This window comes from Pyrgilauda ruficollis, unplaced genomic scaffold (assembly GCF_017590135.1).
Source record: "Pyrgilauda ruficollis isolate IOZ18807 unplaced genomic scaffold, ASM1759013v1 scaffold25, whole genome shotgun sequence".
In the NCBI taxonomy this organism is placed as follows: domain Eukaryota; kingdom Metazoa; phylum Chordata; class Aves; order Passeriformes; family Passeridae; genus Pyrgilauda; species Pyrgilauda ruficollis.
Window position 1 is genome coordinate 5,448,603 of NW_024523822.1, and position 20,899 is coordinate 5,469,501.

At 40.7% G+C, this 20,899-nt stretch overlaps 1 protein-coding gene across 1 annotated transcript in view; it reads left to right on the forward strand.

The window, feature by feature from the left end:
* The first annotated feature begins 116 nt into the window (after nt 1–116).
* ANKRD55 (ankyrin repeat domain 55) overlaps nt 117–20,899 on the forward strand; it is a 46,121-nt gene continuing 25,338 nt past the window's right edge. Inside the window, exons 1-6 of the mRNA XM_041470792.1 lie at nt 117–439; nt 7,498–7,620; nt 9,419–9,549; nt 11,642–11,751; nt 14,748–14,808; nt 18,474–18,602. Of these exons, the coding sequence (XP_041326726.1) occupies nt 400–439; nt 7,498–7,620; nt 9,419–9,549; nt 11,642–11,751; nt 14,748–14,808; nt 18,474–18,602 (594 nt within the window). The 5' untranslated portion in view covers nt 117–399. The remainder of the gene's footprint in view (nt 440–7,497; nt 7,621–9,418; nt 9,550–11,641; nt 11,752–14,747; nt 14,809–18,473; nt 18,603–20,899) is intronic.

Sequence of the window (20,899 nt, forward strand, 5' to 3'; positions counted from 1 at the left end):
GCCGCGGGCCCGGCGGGGCCGGGCGAGCGCGGGGCCCGGGGCTCTGCACATGCTCCGTGTGCCAGCCCGGCCGCTGGCGCTGCCCGCGCTGGGCTGCCCGAGCTGCGGCACCGCCGAGCCGCTCGCACGCTCTGACACTCGCTGGAGACGTGGCATTTTTTAGCATCTCAGATAGGCTTCCAGGGGCATCTTTTTAAGAGAGTCCGTAAGAGAATATAATGTTTCCGTCAGGCTCTTGCCTTGGCAACAACCTGCAGCCGCAAAGCGAGTTTAAGTCTCTGAGAGGAAGAGTGGTGACAGCTATCGTTTCGCTGTGTACTGTAATGTGTGAGATTCTACCCTGAGATCCCTGGAGGTGGCATTTGTCTGGTCTGGTTGTAAATAATGAGATAGATCACAATGGATTTCAGTTCCTCATCCGTGTTTGACCAGCACAAAGGTAAGTCACGTGCTACTAATTTCAAAATCCTCTGGTCCTCCAATGCGTCCCATGCAAATGTACTAAGGTTACTTCACAGAATCAATAACATTCATTTTTGGGAAAGATTAGGTTTATTTTGGTTTCATGTAAAGGAATCTCTTCCATCAGTGTTAGACTGGATGGATATTTCAGTCTACTGCTACAGTGATTTAAAAAAATTGATTTTCAGCAGAACAGCAACGGCATCTGGCTACTCTTATGGTTAGCACTGAGAGATGTATATATATATATATTTATCTTTGTATTGTATATTGGTCTTTTTGTGGTTATAGATATTAAAAACAGTTGCAGTACTAGCAAACAGAGCAGTTTTAAATGGAGTAAAAAATTTAAGAACAGGTGGTTTTCATAAGTCTACCCTGAAAGGACTAGAAGCTGACAAGTGAAATACTTTGCTTTAGGAAATTTATCTGTATAAGTGAGTATTGCCATAATTGCAAATTTAAGATATGACTAAAATACCCAACGTAAAGATTTTCTTCATTGTAAGGTTGCTATGGAAATATAAATGTCTCTTTCATGTCTATTTTGAAGTTAAATGTTAAATTTCATGTCTTTATTTGCCAATACAAGCTTTTATGTCTTACGGCTTAATCCACTACAGGTGTAACGACATTCCTTTTTTGTTCCCAAAGCAGGACACTGTCATTGCTTGATTATGCCTGTTGCAACAAATTTCTCTTCTAAGTTGGCTTACCAAACAATACTTTGCTTTAGTGCAAAATCTGTGTGCAGTGGCCACAGTTTCCAGTGCCGACCTGCGAAATATCTGAGCTAACGTGGCCACACAGGCCCCACAACAAAGGGGCTGACAGTGGAACAAAAATGAAAGCAGGAGGAAGACAAGGCGCTGACTTTTGGGAAGCTGAGTGCTACAGGTTGTACTTCTATGCTTTCCTATACTACCCTGGTGAATCCAAAGTGAATACAGCCCACATAAAGCGGTGGGTTTATCACTGACCTTCAGCCACAGTAGCACTCAAAACCTGAGCAGTCTTGGGAGTACTGGTCTATGTCAGCCCAGCTGGGATCCCCTTGTAGTGGGGGATGAGTGGGAAATAAAACTGAGTGACAAGAGAGAAAAATCTGTTACCAACAAGCATAAAGGGAAGTGCAGCGATAAAAGGGGGAGCTGTACTTCAGGAATAGAGACAGGTATTCCTAAATCACATGTGAATGACCTAAGGAGCATTTCTCCCAACAGGACAGAGGTGTGGGGATGACTGAGCTTCTGCAGCCCCAAACAGCCATTCCAACCTCTGCTCCCGCAGCACTATGAGTGTCCTCTGTGCCACATGCCATCCCGGCAGGGCTCGGAGTGGGGAGGCAGAGGTAAAATCCTGCATGCTCAGTGCCATGGGATGGCTGCCAGGGAGCCAGTGGAAGTGGCACCAGGAATGAGGCTGGCACATCACCAAGGCTGGGGAAGGCAAAGCCAAGTCTCCAGATGTTTTAGGGGGCAGAAACCAGTGCAGGAGACCTCGGACCCCAACCAGTTTATCCAAATGGAAGGGATAGAGTTGGGAGGCAACATCTACCTATACTTCCCCTTGCTCCTAATCTGCCCCCCCCCACCGCCCCTGCTGCCAGGCCACCCTTCACACTGACCCATCCCAATTTCTGTCCAGAATCACCTGCAGCCTGTGTCACTCTCCACCCACATCAACTCCCCTGCCAGAAGGTCCCTTCACTATGCATTCATCACCTCTGCTTCACCGGCGCTGCAGGAATGCTTGCTCATTAGGTGCTTTGTGATTTACTGCGTGCCTTCCCTGGTAGCTGCGTGGGAGGTGGATGGGAAGCAGAAGCACAAAACACACAGTAATGGGATACTGAGCTCACTGGTTACTCTGCAAAGAATACTCTATTCAAAACTTACAGTGTATAGTGGATTTTTTTCTAAATACCTTCTTATTGTGTTGGCACATTATTGATTTAAGCAGGTATCATTTTTAGAAAGGAGGAGGGAAATGTCTTTTATTGCAGCAATTTACAACAATGGAAGAATACAAACTATTTTTCAAACACAGTAAATTTCTTTCTGTTGGTCCAAAAAAATAATTCATCTCTCCACACAAACCCTTTTTTCTCCATCCCATGCACCAGAAGACTCTCCCAACTATAAATAAAAACAAATCCCCTGCATTCCAAGTTTGAAAATCATACTGTCTCTTTGCAACTCTTTTGCTCAGTAATAGCTCAAAATACTTACAATGGTAACAGGAATGTGGGACTTAGAGAAGACAAACAGCACCAGAAACCCCTTCCCTCCTAATATTGCTGAGTGCTATTTAAATAAATGTCGGCTGTGCCTGATTTCAAATGTTTACTAAATAAACAGAGAAGCCAGACAAAGGCCTGTACTGATGCATGCACTGCCAGGCACGCACAGGGATTATTATTTTGTTAAGTGTTCAATAAAAATGCAGTAGTAGAGAGTAAGTTACACTTTTCAAAAACTGCCCCTCCCACTGACCCAGGACGCTGATGTGCAGAAAACCAATAAACTACACAGTATTGTGTCCTGACAGCCAGGTGCAGGAAATCACATATGGCCTTTGGCTAGTGGTGGAGACAGGAGGAATTATGAGAGAGAGGGTAGTAAATTACATGCATAAATAGTACTTTTTCACAATGAACGTGAATTATCCTATTATTCTGTCTTCAGTTTTTGATATCTTTGGTTTACCAAGTCCAAAATCAATCATTGTCATGTACATGAACGTGAGCATGTACACTAAGCTCCAGCAAATTTACATAGAACTTAAAAATCCAGTGCGCTGGAAAGCATGCACTTATGTACATCTCATGTGCACTTTGTAAAACAACAAATCAGCCAACATCACAAATCATGTAAAACATGCATTCTTCAAAGTACATCAGAGGAGAATTAAGGAGAATTAAGATAATGAGAAGCACAATTTCACTGCTCTGAATACTGTAATAATTCTCTTTTTATATACCCCCTTTTTGATCAAAAGAAAACTACTTTGCCTTGAAGAAATTATACATTCTTAAAACACTGCAGGTTATTTCAGATAGATTGGTGTTTAACTTTGATTGTTTCTGAGGATTTTAACACCACCCTGTATGTCGTTTAATCTTTTCTTCCAGACCTTTCGACACCACTACTGCCAGCCTGCAGTCTCTCCCTTGCCTTTTTCTATACACAAGCATTTAAATGGAAAAAAAAATGGAATGGGAAAAAAAATGGAAAAGCACTTCTGCCTTTCTGAATCTGACTGACAGCTTCCTTTCACCAATATCACAGCAATTCTCCAAAATGTAAAATGTATTTGAAATGGGACCGTACTTAGTGGCATTTCTTGAACTGCAATGTAGTAATGGAGTAACTCTAACACATTAGAAGGTGAAGAGTCAGGCATTTGGTTGTTCACAATCCCTTTCTGCCTCATGGTGCTTGTGACCCAGCCACAGCAAAGCCCCCAGCAGGGTAAGCTCACAGAGGGTGGGACACGGGCACTCAGTACTTCACTGTTGCCTTCTGCAAAATGCCCACTCTCTGAACCATTCCTCTTCTGCCCAGGAAGATGTCTTCAAAAATAAATGTTCTACTAGCTTCGCCCCCTTACTTCTCCATTCCTTGACAGGGTGAGCTGGAGGATGATGAAATGGTTGTGTTGTTCACCTGGAGCCAAGTGCATCCAGCACAAATGACATCCAAGCTCTTCCAGCATTTTCTGCTCTCTGTCATGTGAAATGTCAGAGCACAATTTATCTGTCTTCCTTCTCACTCCCCATCCACAATCACACAAATCAAGACACCCCACTAGAAGTTGGGTCGCCCCTACAGATACGGAATTCATGTCAGTCATCTTTATTCAGATCCCAGCATGAGCGCTCATCCATTGCTCGTGGCCGAGGCTGACAGGAGGGATGATAGCCTGCTCCGCCTGCTTCTCCTTGCTCTGGCAGATTGGACTTGTGGGGGGGGAAGTGTAAATCTTTGTGGCTTCATGCCACCATCCAACTGGAATGGAGCCTCTGTTCTGCAAGAAGAGGCAGGGGCAAAACTTCATGTATTTTTCCATCCATCCATCCATCCATCCATCCATCCATCCTTCCATCCATCCTTCCATCCATCCTTCCGTCCGTCCATCCACAGTTTTACTTCCCCTCCTTATACACAAGGATAATTGCTCTGGGGAAAGCAGACTGAGCGCAGCAGAAGCAAAGGGGAAGTGTCTTGGTTTTACCTAGAGGAAAAAGGGCAGAGATGTTCAGAGACCCACATGAAGGAGTGCACCCTTGTCCTCTTCTTCCTGCCATAGCACCCTCCAGGTGAGCAACTGCTCTGCTCGGGAGATGGAGATTTCCCTTTTGTGGCTAGATTTCTCTGCTCCTGACTCACAACAGGAATACTTTACAATACACACAAGGCAAAAAAGGAGTACAAAATTTACATGTGCAATGCATCAAAGGAGGTGAGGGCCCCTTTGATTCACTGTCTGCCTCACTACATCTAGCAGTTTCTTTCCCAGTGCCAGCAGCATCTTCTCTGTACCACACCCACACAGCACCTGCACAGCTGCACACGACAGCAGACGTCAGAGGAGCCAAATCACTGCTCAGGGCTGGCACCCTCTGTGTACCTCCAGAGACTGGAGGACAAGAGGAGTAGCACAAGCTATCAACCAGTCAGACCTGAACTTATCATTAACCTTTTTTGCTGAATGTACCAATTGTGAGAGGCATCTTCAGGTCTGATGTAATAAGGAAATATTACTAACTGAACCAGTGGTGAAGTCACTTCTTTTTCTTCATGTACTAGTCACTGATGATGACTCTTCAGCAGCAATGACTCCTCATCTCTCTGGATTTCCCAAGCCCACAGGACAAACCTCCTGAGCCAAATGAACAGTTGCCTCAGCAACAGACCCCTCAACAGAATAAAAATCAAGTTAACATTTTTATTCACGAACTTTATGAAGTGTGTAATTTAAAGTACCAGTTAGAAGAAAGAAAATAAATTAGATTCTCTTTAGCTGAGGAGAAATGGAGAGGGAGTCTGTGACAAAGGCAGATTAATACCAGCTTTTTAATTTTCCCAAGCCCACAGAGTTCCAGCTTTGACAGACTAACCCATTCCAGGGTAAGAGCAGATTATGTTTCCATGGCAGCCAAATTTGGAAGTCCAGAGTAATGATTGCACCCAGTGAGAGAAGATCACGTGCAGAATTAGGTTAGGCTGTGAAGTCTAGCGTACAGCTCATGTAAGTTCATCTGAGACATCGTCTGATCACAACATGAATAGTGTGGCTAATACTTTGCAACAATATTTATAGGTCTTTTATCACTCAAAAAATGTAAATAGTCATGCTATCTCCAGAAGTTTGACAGAACAGATAAGTCACCAGTCACTTAATCTGTCTTTCCTTCGATCAACTCTGTAGTGTGATTTAGGCATTTTCTCCAGCTCACAAGGTAGTGGAGTGGCTGGACAAGTGATACGTTTTATAGCTCTGACCCTGTCCTGGTTTAGCCTGGAATAGAGTTGATTTTCTTCTTAGCAGCGAATACTGTGCTGTATTTTGCATTTAGTATGAGACTAATATTGAAAACAGAGTGCTATTTTATGTTCGTAGTTAGTGCTTGCCCTAAATCCAGTACATTTAATGTCCTCTGTACATTAATGTACATTTAATGTGCTCTGCAGCAGTCGGTGCAGAGAGGCTGGGGGAGCATGCACTCTGCATGGAGTCGGTGCCAAGAGGCTGGGGGAGCATGGCCAGGAGGGCTGACCCCACCTGGCCAAAGGGATGTTCCATGCACAGAACAACATGGCCAGGGTGTGAACTGGGGGGAGCTGCGGCATGACGGGCTGGGCATCAGTCAGCAGGTGGCGAGCAACTGTACTGTGCATCACTTGCCTTTCTTGGGTTTTATTCATCTGTTTCTCTCCTTCTATTACAATTATTAACGATGATGTTGTTGTTCAGGTGGTGGTGATGATGATGATGTGTTATTTCAATTATTAAACTGTTCTTACCTTAACCCAACAGCTTTACCATTTTCTGACTCTCCTTTCCACCCCTCAGGGGTCAGGGCAGTGGCTGAACTTTGGGGGCATCTGAGGTTAAATCCCAACAGACCCTCAGCCATGGTGAACAGTACAGCTCACTACAGCTGTACTTATTTTTGAGTTAATAGGTATAAGAAACATGAGACTGTTTCTGACCAGCAATACATATCTAGAGCATTTTACCATTACATCAGATTTGACCCTGCACCCAAAAATCTACTCTTTTGATTCCAAGAGTTAAAAGGTTAATAATCTTCTTGAAGACAAAGGAGGTGCACGCCTGTGGAGCATGACATGACAAGTCTGAAAAGAAGTGAAAAGGAAAGAAGCAAAGAGAATCTTATTTCTTTAGAAAGAAAAGCCTGAGGAATGTTCCAGAACAGGTCCTGCAAGGCATCTGCTTTAAATAATAACTCACACTGTAGCTGCCAAACAAAATAAACCTCTCCTGGGTTCCAAGCAATAGTCCACTTTTCCTTTTTGCAGGAATTATCAACACAAACCATTGCTGCCAGAAGTTTACTCTCCCGAGAAGAGAATTCCCTTGGACATTGCAGGGAAGTGAAAAGCCTCAGTCTTCTGACTGGTACAAGGATAACACTGAAATTGAAAACACCTGACTCCTGATTTTCTCCTATCTCATAAAAGTGCAGCCAGAAATATTACGAGCTAGTTCAGTTATTACATTTTTTCTCAAGTCATGTTACGTTAGTATGATTTCTTACAAGAAGTGGAAACTTTCCAGAATTTTTCATAAGTCCTTTCAGTGTCTATGTTTGAAAGTTTTTGGAAGAAGTTATGATGAAAAGCAATTTTCAGATGACTAACAAAAACCACAGTGCTGTTTAGATACACTTTGTTCCACCCCAAGTTGCACAGTCATTTAAACTCAGTGAGGCAAGTGTCATTATTTTTCCTGTTTATCATTTGTACTTGCTCTCTGTTTGCTCATGGCTGTGCTCCTTGACTGCAGCTGATGCAGCAGAAGAGATGGACTTGGCTGTGGTTTACCAAGCGGCAGCTAACGGCGATGTGAACACCCTGACTGCAGTGATCCGAGAGGATCCTTCCATCCTGGAGTCTTGTGACAGAGAGGGTAAATGAAGGCCGAGCTTGTTCTCAGGAGATCTGTTGCTTCAGCTTGCAAATTAAACTTTCCATTTTTTTATTCTGATGTTTTAGTTCAGGAAATTATATTTAGTAGCAGAATATGGGAAATTTGAGTTATTCCACTGGAAATGCACAGTTTGGATAATTCCTTCCCCCTATAATTGTAAGATATTTTCATATGATTACAAATAAGCTGTTTTGCTATAATTAGACTGTACTTTACCATTTATTTAGTTTATCTTGTTTAGGGGTATGCTGAGAAACTGCTGACATTTCAGGGGAGGAAAAAAAAAATTTTTACCAATGCAAAATGACATACATTCTGGACATCTCTAAAGCAAATGTTATAGTATGTGTACAGTCACAGTTTGAGTGGTTTTGTCAAGTAATTTTTTTGCCCAAGGATACAATGTGCAATTATCTAAATGATCCGTTTTATCTGTCAGGCTGTGCTCATTTTGTGTTCAAGTTACTATTTAATGTTATTACAAATTATTGTACATTGGCTGGGTTTTATATGCATCTGTTTCCGAAGTGAGTAAGAACCACAGACTTCTGGAAGCTGTTCTCAAGGCCAACTTTTTTTTGTCAGAAGTATTTTTTTGATTGCATTTTCTTATAAAGGGTCCATATGAGCACTGTCTTTTCTAACAGTTTTTATCAAGCTACCAATTTTTCATATACTCTAAGCCAGGCATTATTACTGATATCTTTAAAACATCCACTGGTTAGTAGAGAAAATTTGCTTAAGTGGTCCCTGTCCACTTGTCAATGGGAGAAAGACTAGGTATGAGTGGTGGGTGGAGTAGGAGGAGATGGTCTGGCCAGGAGTACTTCAGCTCTGGAACTAACTTGTCTCCTAGGCTCTCCATGCAAATGTAACTAAAGAGCAGTATTTCAGCACAAAACATACAGCTTATATCCTGCACGTTTTTTAGGCTATACATGACCTCAGGTTGAGTAGCACATTTCCTCAGCAATCTCATTGAGTCCAGTAAGAATAATTATTCTTCAACTATAGATGAAGTTTCTAGTAGTCTTATAGTTTCTAATACTTATGTTTAATCCCAGCCTAGTAATTTTAAAATGCTTTTTCAGATTCTGCAGGAAAATCTCCTGCTGTTTTTCAACTGTTAACAGAATGGAAGGAAGAGGAAGCAATTAAATGGTACAATACTTCATGAAGAAATTTGATTATTAGGTTTAAATGGAGATTTCAGGGGTTTTTCAAAAAGGAAAAGTTTTGCAGCATATTAAAAAACTTCTTATAAAAACACAGGAAATAAAATATCCTAGAGCAAATCCAGACTTCAAATTAAGTTGTTCTCTGCATAAAGGGCCAACTCACACTTTTATACCTTTTCATGGGACACAGCTTGATTTCATAAGTCTTTTGAATATACAGACATAATGAAGCTGGGGTTTGAGAAAATTAGACAGGCACCATCTCGTTACTAGTCAGTCTGAAGGATATTAGCCTCCAAAATGGTGTACAAAGCCAAAAGTTCATTTTGGGAACTTATCAACAGAAAAGCACTTTTCCCTCCAGAAGCAGAGTTAGTGAGGCAAAGCTTTTGGTAATATAGTCATGCTCTTTTTAAAAATCAGTGCTCAGCGACTGTCATAGAAGTTACTTCCTGACTAAAAAAAGCTGAGTACCACTATTGGACAGTTGTCAGAGAAAGGATTTGTTAGCTTGCCAGTGTTAAGATTAGAAAATAAGAAACTATATCTTATAGACATGACACAACAAATAGTAAAATTAATTTGGCTTTCTTCCCCAGGTTGCACACCTTTGATGCATGCTGTGTCAGGACGCCAAGTTGACACAGTGAAGCTTCTGTTGAAGATGGGAGCTAATATTAATACTCAAGATGCTTGTGGACGTACCAGTTTATCTCTGGCAACTTATTTGGTACCAAGACCTGGGGGACAAGGATGGAGTGAAGGGAGTAAATGTGCAGACCAGATAAGATTTCTGCTTATACTACAGGAAGGAAAAAAAAAAAAAAGCACAAAACATTTGGTTCTAGACAACAGTGGAATTGTTTTGAAACTTTACCACAATGCAAAGCTGAGCAATGATTATTACAAGAGGATCAGGACTCCTGTCAGAGTGTCCTTTCTCTTTTGGCTTATAAAATAAATGCATGATATGAGGATCTCACAAGAAAATCGCTTTTTTTTTGTACACTGAAAGTTTCCTCTTATTAGGCAGATCGACTTCTCCCCCTTGCACAGCCATCATTAGATACTTATGTTCTAGTTTGAGACAGGAGGGCTTTCCTGTCTCAAACTCTGGTGATCAGCAGGCAACTGTTACTGCACACTTGATGAACAAGGGCATTGCTTCTTTTCGCTGTGGTGCTGGACTCTGGGTGGCCAGGTTGAGGACTGAAGTTCTAGGTGCTGCAGGTGCTGGTTTGCTCAGATCACAAACAATCCAATCCCCTGACCACCCTACATCCAAGTGACAGGAGGGGGCATACATCCCACTGAGACATTTGGGAGAGGAATTGTACTTCAGAATCTGTCTGAAGCAGCAAGGATAGTCCTTTTCTCCTTAGTCTTCTACTCCTTGCAGCAGGTAATTCAGGTTTCAGAGAGAAAGTGGGGACCAAGTTAGCCCAGCAGACTGGGCTTCCATTATTAATTGGACAAAAAGGAAGAAGGGGTGTGCATCCATGGCTGCACAGTATGAGTTAAGCTGGATGACTGCCAGCTCATTTAAACGGACACCGTGGCAGCCTAATTAAATGACATCCCTTGCACGTAGTTTCTTCCTGAAAATTCAGGACAAAAACAATGTTCCTGCTTAGCTATGCAATATTCAGCCAGAAAATAAGTGTAGAAAATAACAAAACAGACAGTCTCATCCAGTGCAAGGAGCATGCCCCACTTAGTTGACAACAAACATTTCCTCTGCTTGATATTTAAAAAAAAATCCCATAATAAGTGTCACGCTTCTTTTTTCCTTCCTCTTTTCCCGGAGGGGAAAAAATATTCTTTGGAAAAAAATAAATGACTGGAAAAGATTTGAACCACCCAGGCTTCTAAGTTTCCATTTCTGTTTCTGTGAGGAATATAACGAAAGGTCCAGAGAGAATTCTGCTGTGATGTCTGTCCAGACAAATTAATTCAGGAGAGTTGCACAGTCAAGACTGCGTGTGGCATTTGGTGGTCTTGTACTTCCACCAAGAGCTCCAACAGGAGTGTTCTGATTCCACCATTCCACACATTTCCCCCAGCAATGCTCGTAATGCCAATCCAAAATAGCTCATATGAGAGGGAATGGTCTTTGTCAATTGTCCGTGGTTTTAACAAAACACTTAAACTCATGCTTGATTTTCATCAGACTTAAGTATATGCTGAAAGATTTATGCAGTCACAACCAGACTGTTTACTTGTTTTTATGTTGAGGTGATCAATAGAAGGTTTTAGTCCAAGAACTGATTCATCCCATCTGTTTTGGTGCTATTTTCAGTCTAACACTGCCACTAGTACAAACTTCTGCAACAACACTTATAAGACCACACTCTAAGGCTTTTTACCATTGATTTGCCATCCTTGCTAAAATCTCACAAACAAAATCAGATTGAGTGCTCATGTTCTTTGTTTAATCTAGCATGATGGAATTCACATGCAACAATATGTGTAGCATCTGCTAATGATACAGGAATTAGCAGGTTTTTAATCACTGTTAGTGCTTGCCACAGATGCAGGGGGAAGAGAAACAAACAAACAAAACAAAAAACAAACAAACAAAAAAAACCTACAGTGTAAATTAAACACCTCATCTGAGAAATTAATTACTGAGGTAGTTTGAGACCCAGACTCCAAAGGGGAGCTACTTTCAGTGCTGAGAAACCTCTACTGAGGAAAAAAAATTCCAGTTTCTCTGCTGACAGAAGTGGCTACAGTCACATGTGAATGCCAGGACCAGCAAGAAAAGATCTGGCCTTATACTTTTCACTTTCCTCTTTGATATGCTCCAATTTCTTTTTTAGGGCTGGCTGGAAGGCTGTGTCAGCCTGCTCAGGAATGGTGCTAAGCAGAACATACCTGACAAGAATGGGAGGTTGCCACTACACGCTGCCACCGCAGAGCCTGACGTCAGGTATGTGCCTGGCTCCCCAAGGAGAACCCACAGCAGGAATAACAGTTGTGACAGCTACACTTGTGACCTGTGTCTTTGTTTAGTCGTTACCATGAAGGGGGTGGAGAGGAGGAAAAACATTGTGCAATACTTGTGTACCAGAGATCGATGGCTGGGTAAAGAGGAGCCTGTTTTAGTATTGTGATAGCCAGAGGAGGGAAAATAATTAGAAGGGAGATTGAAACCCTACGTTTCCCCTGCCCAACTACCTTTCTGTCCTACCACATGAAATATTACAAGACTCCTTCTCTGGACTTCTCCTCTGAGTAGCATGGCAAATGTGAGAAAAGTTTTCCACAAGACAACCTCTCTGAAAATCCCCAGCCATAAAGGGGAACTTCAGGACTGGTGGTCTGGCTCATTTTTAACTACTTTTACTGAAGGTAGAGTAACAGCTACAGAGTGTCTTCACAAGAACTCTTAAGAAATATTCTCTTTTTCTGATTCCAGCCTGTGACAATAGTACAATTTAATAAATTTTGGTTTGTATAGCTGAATAAACTTACTCAAAAAACTCCCCTAAGTAAATCATGCCTAAAGGTACAGAAAGGCATTAGAAACAGGTTAAACATTCAGTACATGCAATTCATGTGACATAATCACTGAGTCCATGATTTTGTTGCTGTAACCATATCAGACCAGGCCAGACATCTGGTCATTTCTGCTGATCTTGTTCTCCAGCCTTTTTTAACAGCTTTATTCATTTTCCACATTATCTTTGCTTTTCATGCATCACTTGGAGAGAATAATTTGAGATTCCTGCAGAAAAAAGGTCCCTATCATTAAACAAAGCCAACACAAGAAAAAATAAAATGTTTGTACAACACCACACATCTTACCACTTGAAAAGGAACACTCATCTCCTCTGCCAGGAGCACAGTGGGTCCCCTGAATGTTTTTCATGTTCTCCAAGGATACAGACCCTTCTTTGCTCTGCACAGTTTTCCTTTTCCTCTGTCTTCCCCATGGGTTTGCCCCATGCCCAGACACAGGCCTGGAGCACTGAGCAGAGGTTTTTCCATCATGGTCATTGTCAGTCCCTTGTCATCCTGTGTCACTGCCAAAAGAGAATATGCAATGGCCACTTTTGAAATGCTTTTGAAGCTAAATTTGAAAGCTAGCAGTCCACTGCTACAACCTCACATGCTAGAGGCAGCTTGGAAAGACAGAGACTGTTCATGTATTGATTTGATAATTTATTTATGTGCTCCAGTGCACTCCACAGAGCCTAACAGGCAAGGTGGAAAGATAATTCATTCCTGATCTACGCCTTTAAGAGTAGATAGCAGAGAAACCTCAGCTGCTTGGTTGGGTATCTACATATTTAAATGTAGCGCTTATGTTGCCATAATGGTCTAATGGTGTAACTGAGTCAAAGTTTGTTCATGACAAACATTCTAGTCAAATAATTAGATTTCTTTCACATACAGTGGTGTCATTGATCATATCAGGAGCTGAACCACAGAGCCCTGTATCAGATTATAAAACTATGTGATAAATGGGTTTTACAAGAATACTATGGTTATCTCACTTTGTTTTTCCTCTCTAGTTGATATTTACCAAGACCTATTGTGAGACACGGAATTTCTGAGATTCTGAGTAATTTTGTTAATGACAACAGAATCTTTCTTCACTTTTACAAACTTCTACCAAGCCAATCACAACAATCATAATGTCATCCTTTTCAGATTTCCTACAGTATGACTCCATTTAGAAACAGAGGTGTGACACCTCTTTTCTACCAGAATTGGTATCCACACACAAATGGATTTGAAGTCAGAGCAAAATCCCTATGCTGGGATCTGCCCAATCATCACCCTTTAGGGACTCTACTTTAAAAAAGTCCTAAATTTGGACTTTCAACACCTGAGGAAGATGTTACCTGTAGATAAGATTTTCACCTGCAGAATTGTCAAAATCATCCCTAAGCAACTATAATTTACATAGCTAGTTCTTTATTACCAGTAGGGAAGAACAAATTTGATATGAAACGTTAATTTGATGCACACACCTGAGCACAGTTCAACCCAGAAGATACACTAGAAGTGGTCGAAGATAAAAAGCAGCAAAAGATTTTTATTCAGTCTCTTCTGCATAGGAATAAATGCAGGATTTTATACATTTGTTTCTGTGTTATCTTTACATTTATCAAATTTCTTTATACTTCATTATTTTTTACTTTCCTTGCTAAACAGTATGTCTTCTTCATCTCCATGTTCTGAAGATTTCTACCAAATTCACACCTTCAGATGAGCCACAGGTTTGCACAATGATCCACTGAGGATACATCCTTCATTTTGCTATAATCCTAAGAACTGTACATTCATATTGGGATTGGCTCTGCTACAGCATGTGAATGGATGGAGTTTTTAATTTTCATGGTCCAGCCATGTACATGATCCAAACAATTAGTATCCTGCTATAAAACACAACCAGCTTTGCTGAACCTATAGTGATTTTAGAACATCTTCACAAGATAGCAAAAGGATAAGAAGATGTTAAAAATATTATTGTACTTGAATAATATTTCATGTAACTACTTTATTGTTCCCTCCACCAGACAGGAATGCTTGTAGTCCAATATTCTATAAAACGTGAACCTATGCATTGCTATGTTCTATGCCATAATAAAATATTATAAAAATGTAAATTTCTAAGCTATCAGAAGCTGCACACATGTACAGTGTTATACATTCTGATTGTAGCCCAGCAGTCAGCATAAGAGTTATTCTGAGTGGATCTTCTTTTAATTCCAAGCTCTGAAGTTTTGTTGTTACCATAAGTCATAAAGTCCAATTTGTTTTGCTCATATGACAAAGCTCAGACCTAAGATTCTGACCTGTGCCCGTCACTAATACTGATTTTTCATGAAATTGCACGTTTTGTTTTTAAAAAACTGTCAGTTTTTCAAGTTTAGTCAGGCATACAGCACACTGATTATATCATTGCTTCCACAGGCTTCTGAGCTTGCTTCTGCAGCAGTCAAATCTTAGTGAAATTAATCACCAGGACAATGAGGTGAGTGAGCGTGTGCTACAACTCACAGTCCCTGGCACTGGGGGCATAGAAGCCATTCAATTTTACAATAAGGCTAAGTCAAAAATTTCTATAATGCTTTTGCTAAACTCTGCAAAGTATTATCTCATTCTTCCTTCTATGTACTATGCACCTGTAGGCTAATAAACCTTCTTTCTATTGAGCCAGCTATGAGGTACCTTGAATCCGCTTCTTAAATTATTTGCCAAGACAAGAATTGCCCTTGATTCTTCTGAAGTTGGACACTGGACCAAGTCTTCACCTTTACCAATCATAAGTATTCAAGACCAGGCTGGGTGGAGCTCGGAGCAACCTGGTCTAGTGGAAGGTGTCTCTGCCTATGGCAGGATCCTTTGTACAGCCACATGGCTCCAGCCAGATAATATTTAAGATCCCTTCCAGCCCAAGCCATTCTATGATTCAATGATTCCTTGATCCCACCATTCAACTCCTGTTCTCAGGAAAAGTATTGGAGAGCTGGCATTACACAGAACAGTCATGGAAGCACAAAAATTTATGCTGTTGTCTTCCATGTGGAATTGTGTCCTGCATGTATATATGTTGTACATAGTAAAGAGTTAACTTCCCACATGTTTTTCTCCAAATAGAGAAGCCAAGACACATAAAAGATTCTGAGTGTCTTCTCATATGTTTCTGTTCATTTTAACAGTTGCTAAAGGATGTGTCTCTTTTCCACAGTGTCAGAATGGACAGAGGGCTGTATATTTTTCCTCTTTCTCACCCACTGAAAGCTTTGCAGACCCTGCTCACAACACTCTAAACCAGACACATGTATTGTCTTGATGTAGAACTATGTTACTAATGAATTGCGTGAAATGGTGGATCATCATTTCAAGCCATAATATTTTGCTGTAATGCACTGCTACATGCAATTTGGAACTTTTAGTTCATCTCATTGTTATTTGGCACTGACAATATATTTGTTCAAGTGTCAGTACTAAGCCCTGAATACTCATGTTTTCTGAAAACTGTGTATCCTAATAAATGATTACAGCTAACAGAGCTGTTCTCTTGGCATAAGTAAAACACTTCAGTTTTCCCATTTGATGCTTGAGAAAATCACCCTGATGAATGCATGAACACGTAAACAGTAAGAAATACATCTGGAGGTTTCATAGCTTCCACAATCGTGTCTTTCTGTGGGTTTATTAGTGAAGCCTGTGAGATGACAATGCAAAGAAACAATCCCTGTAAAAGCCTTGAATCTGAGCAAAACAAGTGTCACACTATATTTCTCAGAGCCATTTCTTGGGGTTTGTCCTTTTATGTCCCATATTGCTCCTCAGTTTTTGTGAATGTGCAATTGTTTGCCTGTCTCACCTCTAAGACTGTTTTCTGCTGGACCTTCAGCTTTGGCAGTTCTGATACCACTTATGTTTCCACGTAAGAACAGCAGTCTGTTTACCTACAGATGCCACTCCAGGGTGGTAGCACTAAGCACAAAGCAGTTGCCCACTGCAGAAAGCCCACACGAGTGAGCTGCTGTGACAAACAGCTCAATGCTCTTTGCTCAGCTGGGTGCTCCAAAAGGACACGTGGAATGTACAAAGTATTAGAAAGGAAACGGAGAAGAAAACAGGAAGCTCTGTTTGAATCCTTTGTACAGCCACATGGCTACAAGAGTAAACTGAAAAAATATACACAAGAAAAGGAACAGAAAAGGACTACAAAGATGATAATAGTTATAGAGCAGCTTCCTTACATGGGCAGGCTAACTAGAGCAAACTAACTGTAACAGGACTTTCACCTTGGCAACTACATCAGAGGGATGATATAAACCTATGGTGTCATAAATGGCGTGGAAATGAAAAGAAAATTTTTATTAATTGTTCTGGGGGTTTTGCATATGAAAATATGTGGACTTCTACAAAAATTATCAGGCAATCGTTTCAAAGAAAATGAAAATAAATACTTTTTCAGAAAATGCATCATTGCCTTTTAGCAGGTTGGATATCATATGAAGTCTTTAATCTGATTACCAAAATATTAGGTGGCAGTATATTGTCAAGCCTTGTTTCTTATATTTTTGCACTAAGCATATGCTATTGACCTCTCTGAGTTTTGTCATTTTATTATAGAGATTTTTGAAAACTATCCACAGTTTTACACTCCTATGTTACAGCTGATTCTGCTGGCTACCACAGTAGAAACAGAGAGAAAGTTGATTTTTCAAGGATTTTTTTGGCCATATCAACACACTGAGAGAGGATGGCAGAAAGACAGCCTGATACACTGTGCTGTTTCCTTCTTCAGTGATTTTCGTGCTCTCCAGGACCAGTGGCTAGTACTCATTTCCCAGCTGGAAATCACTTCAGTGATGCCTCACAGATAATGTGTGTCCATCAGCAGTACTAGGTCCCTCATGTATACTGACATCAATGGCAGAGATCCCATTAATTTCAGTTGGTGCAGGAGTTTACCCTCAGTTTTGGTTTTACAAAACCGAAACCCCCATGATTAAGCTTTGCAAACACTAAGTAAAACCAAAATTCTCATTCAACTGCTCTGTTTTGTTATCACCCTTTCTTAAACCACATGGGAACTGAAAAGTCTTACAAGATATGGGATGAGTGAGAAAAATGAATACTGAGGCATTCAGGCTTTTAGTCAGAAAATCACTGCAAACAGCTTCCATTTTAACACACTGATAAGCTCTCTGCATCAGTATAGCTCATACTTTACCTGGGTTGTTACCAACTGGCTTTATTTGGGTTCTAGTTCAAGTTTTAAATTGCTTTTCCACTCAACCTTTTTTTTTTTTTTTTTTTTTTTTTTTTTTTTTTTTTTTTTTTTTTTGAAAAACGGAAAAACCATCCTTTTGGAAATCAGGCAAGACCCTTGAAATACATGTTTTTCTGGTAAGAGAGAAAACAAAACCTACCCAAAGGAAAATGTTACCACACCTGAAGAACACTAGAAATTTGTTAGAAACATAATAAATTAGTCAATTTATACAGAAAATCTTAATTAGTATGGATATAGAGAAAAATGCAGGTGAGTGTAACAATGCTGAAGGTATAAATATAGGTCATGAATTCTCTGATCTCTTAAAACTGACTGGATGTAGCTAAGATGGAATGAAAATGCAGCTGAATACCTTACCATTTGCTTTGTTTTCTCCCTGACAAGTAAATATAAAGTGTTTATATTGTGACTTTTTTGTGGGCATCACTCTGTCAGTTCTTTAGCTTGCTGACTAGTACCAGCTGCAGTAATAGCTTATAATATTTATTTTGGATCAAAGATAAGACCAAACACAAACATCATGCTGTGTAATGCCGAAGCACCAGTCTAATCCAGGCTTTTCTTGCAGAATTCAAGCTGAGCAGTGAGGAGCTGTCCCACCAGCCATCATGGCCCTGACCACATGTTATTTATAACAGGCTATAGGCACATATGGAGGAAGCATTTGTATTTGTATCCATTTTCTGTAATAATTCCAAAAAGCTAATTGGTTCCCCCTTGTGACTCCACTAATTCAGAAGCTGCTACTATTTCAAATCAAGGTGAAGAGGGAAGAATTTGTCCACCCTGGATGGTTTCAGGGCTGCGTAGCTTATCTACAGAGCCTTGAAGGGTGCTCCTGTGAGTGACAATAATTTGCCCTCTGGGTTTGTGGCTTGCAGGGAATGACTTCACTCCACTGGGCTGCGTTTCACAACAGACCTCAGCACACCCAGACTCTGCTGCACAAGGGAGCAGACCCGACTCTGGTGGACAAGGACTTCAAAACAGCTCTGCACTGGGCAGTACAGGTGAGCCACAGCACAGCCCCAGAGGGATGCTTATTGAACTGGGTTGGCTATTGTGGTGTCCTAAATACTCCTAAGGAAGTAGTTTGGGCTGTACAACACAGAAATTGGATGCCAAAAATGCCCACTAAGCCCCAGTGTTTTGCCAGTGGGTATAGATCAGGAACCTAGCCTCTTCTTTGGAGACCAAGGCATACCTAATAGAGGCTTAGCCCTGTTACCCCAAAGTTTTTGTTTATCTCAGTGGGATTACATGTATGCTTCATCTTGAACTTGTGCCTATTTTTTTTTTTTCACTATATCAGGGTTGCAGAAACTAGAAGCTTACTTGCCAAAGGCCTTTGGGAATAAAATAGCATAAACACAAGTTAAAGTTTAAAGAGCTACAGCTATGAAAGAATTATCTGAAGGGTTGAGACCCTACTTCTCTGGAGACTGGAGAAGACATGGAGCTAAACACATTTCCTGTTGAGCTGTATGTTTCTGTCTCATGTGCAAAAGAGCATTGTCAAATACTCAGGCCATCATTAGAGAAACAAACCATACAGGTTTAATGTGATATTACAAACTGTATTATGTAATTGTGTTAGTGAGTGATATAAAATACAACATAATTTAATGGTTTTCCTAGTTTACTGCAGAAAACTGCCCAGATGAAATTGTATGTTTTCACATGCTCTCGTACCATAGCAAGTTCCAGTATCAATGTTCAAAACACATTGATACTGGACAACAGGTAAGCCAAAATAGAACTCACACAAAAATCCACAAAAATCTTTTCATACAATTATCAAATATTTGCATTCTCATCTTTTTGGTCTAAGTTTGCTCTTCTTAAAAGAAGTCAACAAGGAAATTTGAAATTCTGAACTGCCATATACTGTATTTATTACGGGGTAATACATCTGAACAAATAGTCTGTTTTCTTCAACTACAGCCTCACAAAGATGATTAGCATATAATAGGCCTAACTTTTTTTTTTTCTGAAGTAGAGGTATATTTTGACTTCTGCAACTGGTATTATTTCAAAAGTTTTGTTCTTCTTCAATCCTAATCAGTATTAAATTGGACTTGTTATTTGCCTTAGAAGATTATAGGTATCTACTCTACTGCCTGTTGTGTGTTTTCACCAGGCTTATTCCAGTTCTGGCTGCTTCCAGTGGGAAACATCTGAATCTCATGCAAACTCCTGCATGATAGCCAGTGGTCTGTATCATAGCTCTGGGAACAAACCGTCTGACAAACAGGAAGACAAAAGTGAATCCACTTTATAACCTTCAGAGTTCCCCTCCTTCTTTAAGCTTTCCCTGATTCTGTATTTTGTATGTTTCATTATTTAATTCCACTATTAACTCTCACCTCCACCCTTCTCTCAAATGTGCAGAAAAAGTCTTGAGAAATGGGGAAACGGAAACTACACAAAACCCACTTGGCCTCAGGTGGAAGGAACTCACAAATGCCCTCTTTTCCTTTAAGCTGCTCCCGGAAATCAAGAGGAAGTGTGCAGAATGACACACACACACTCTCCTTTTTCCCTTATTGTGACATTTCTGCCATGAAACCCTTTAAATTGCTTCTTCCATCCACATACTTCTCAACATTCTAGGTCCACAAGTGGCAGTTGAAATACCAGAGCATGAAATAGACCTGTTCACATTTCTCTTACTCTAATAAGAACACTCTTGGCCAATAAAACAACAACTTGCAGCCAGTGCTCTCTGCTGCCCATTTAGGCCCAGGAGATTTGTATACTGTGGACAGGCACAACTTCCTCTGCTGTGACAGAGAACAGAACAACAGCTCTGCTGAATGGGACCATCATTATGTGTAATAGCCTCCTCTGTGACTGCTGGAAAGAAGGTATTTTTCCTTTAAGAATTGTATAAATATCTTCAGAGAACAAGAGACTCACAGAGCTCAGGCAGTACAGCTGCAGGGGTTATTTTTGGCTGAATAGGGCCCTGTGTTTAATTTCTTTTTTTTTTTTTTTTTTTTAATGCAGTGAGGGGAAGACCAGACACTGCACAGAAACTTGTTTCAGAAGTTGCAGGAAAGAGGCAGTTTGTTCACACTGGGCTGAAACACACAGGAGGACCATATGAAAATCATTGCCCACCATTCAAACCCAAATTCATGGGCATGAGGCATATTTCACATGAAATCATTGTTCTGTGCTGACTCTTTCAAAGACTGCATGTTTGTGGCTTTGTCTTCCTTCAGGCATCATGGGATGATGAGTCCCATCCATGTAACCAGACAGACCTTGCCCACACCAAGGTCTGCTCTTTTGAGAAGCTCAG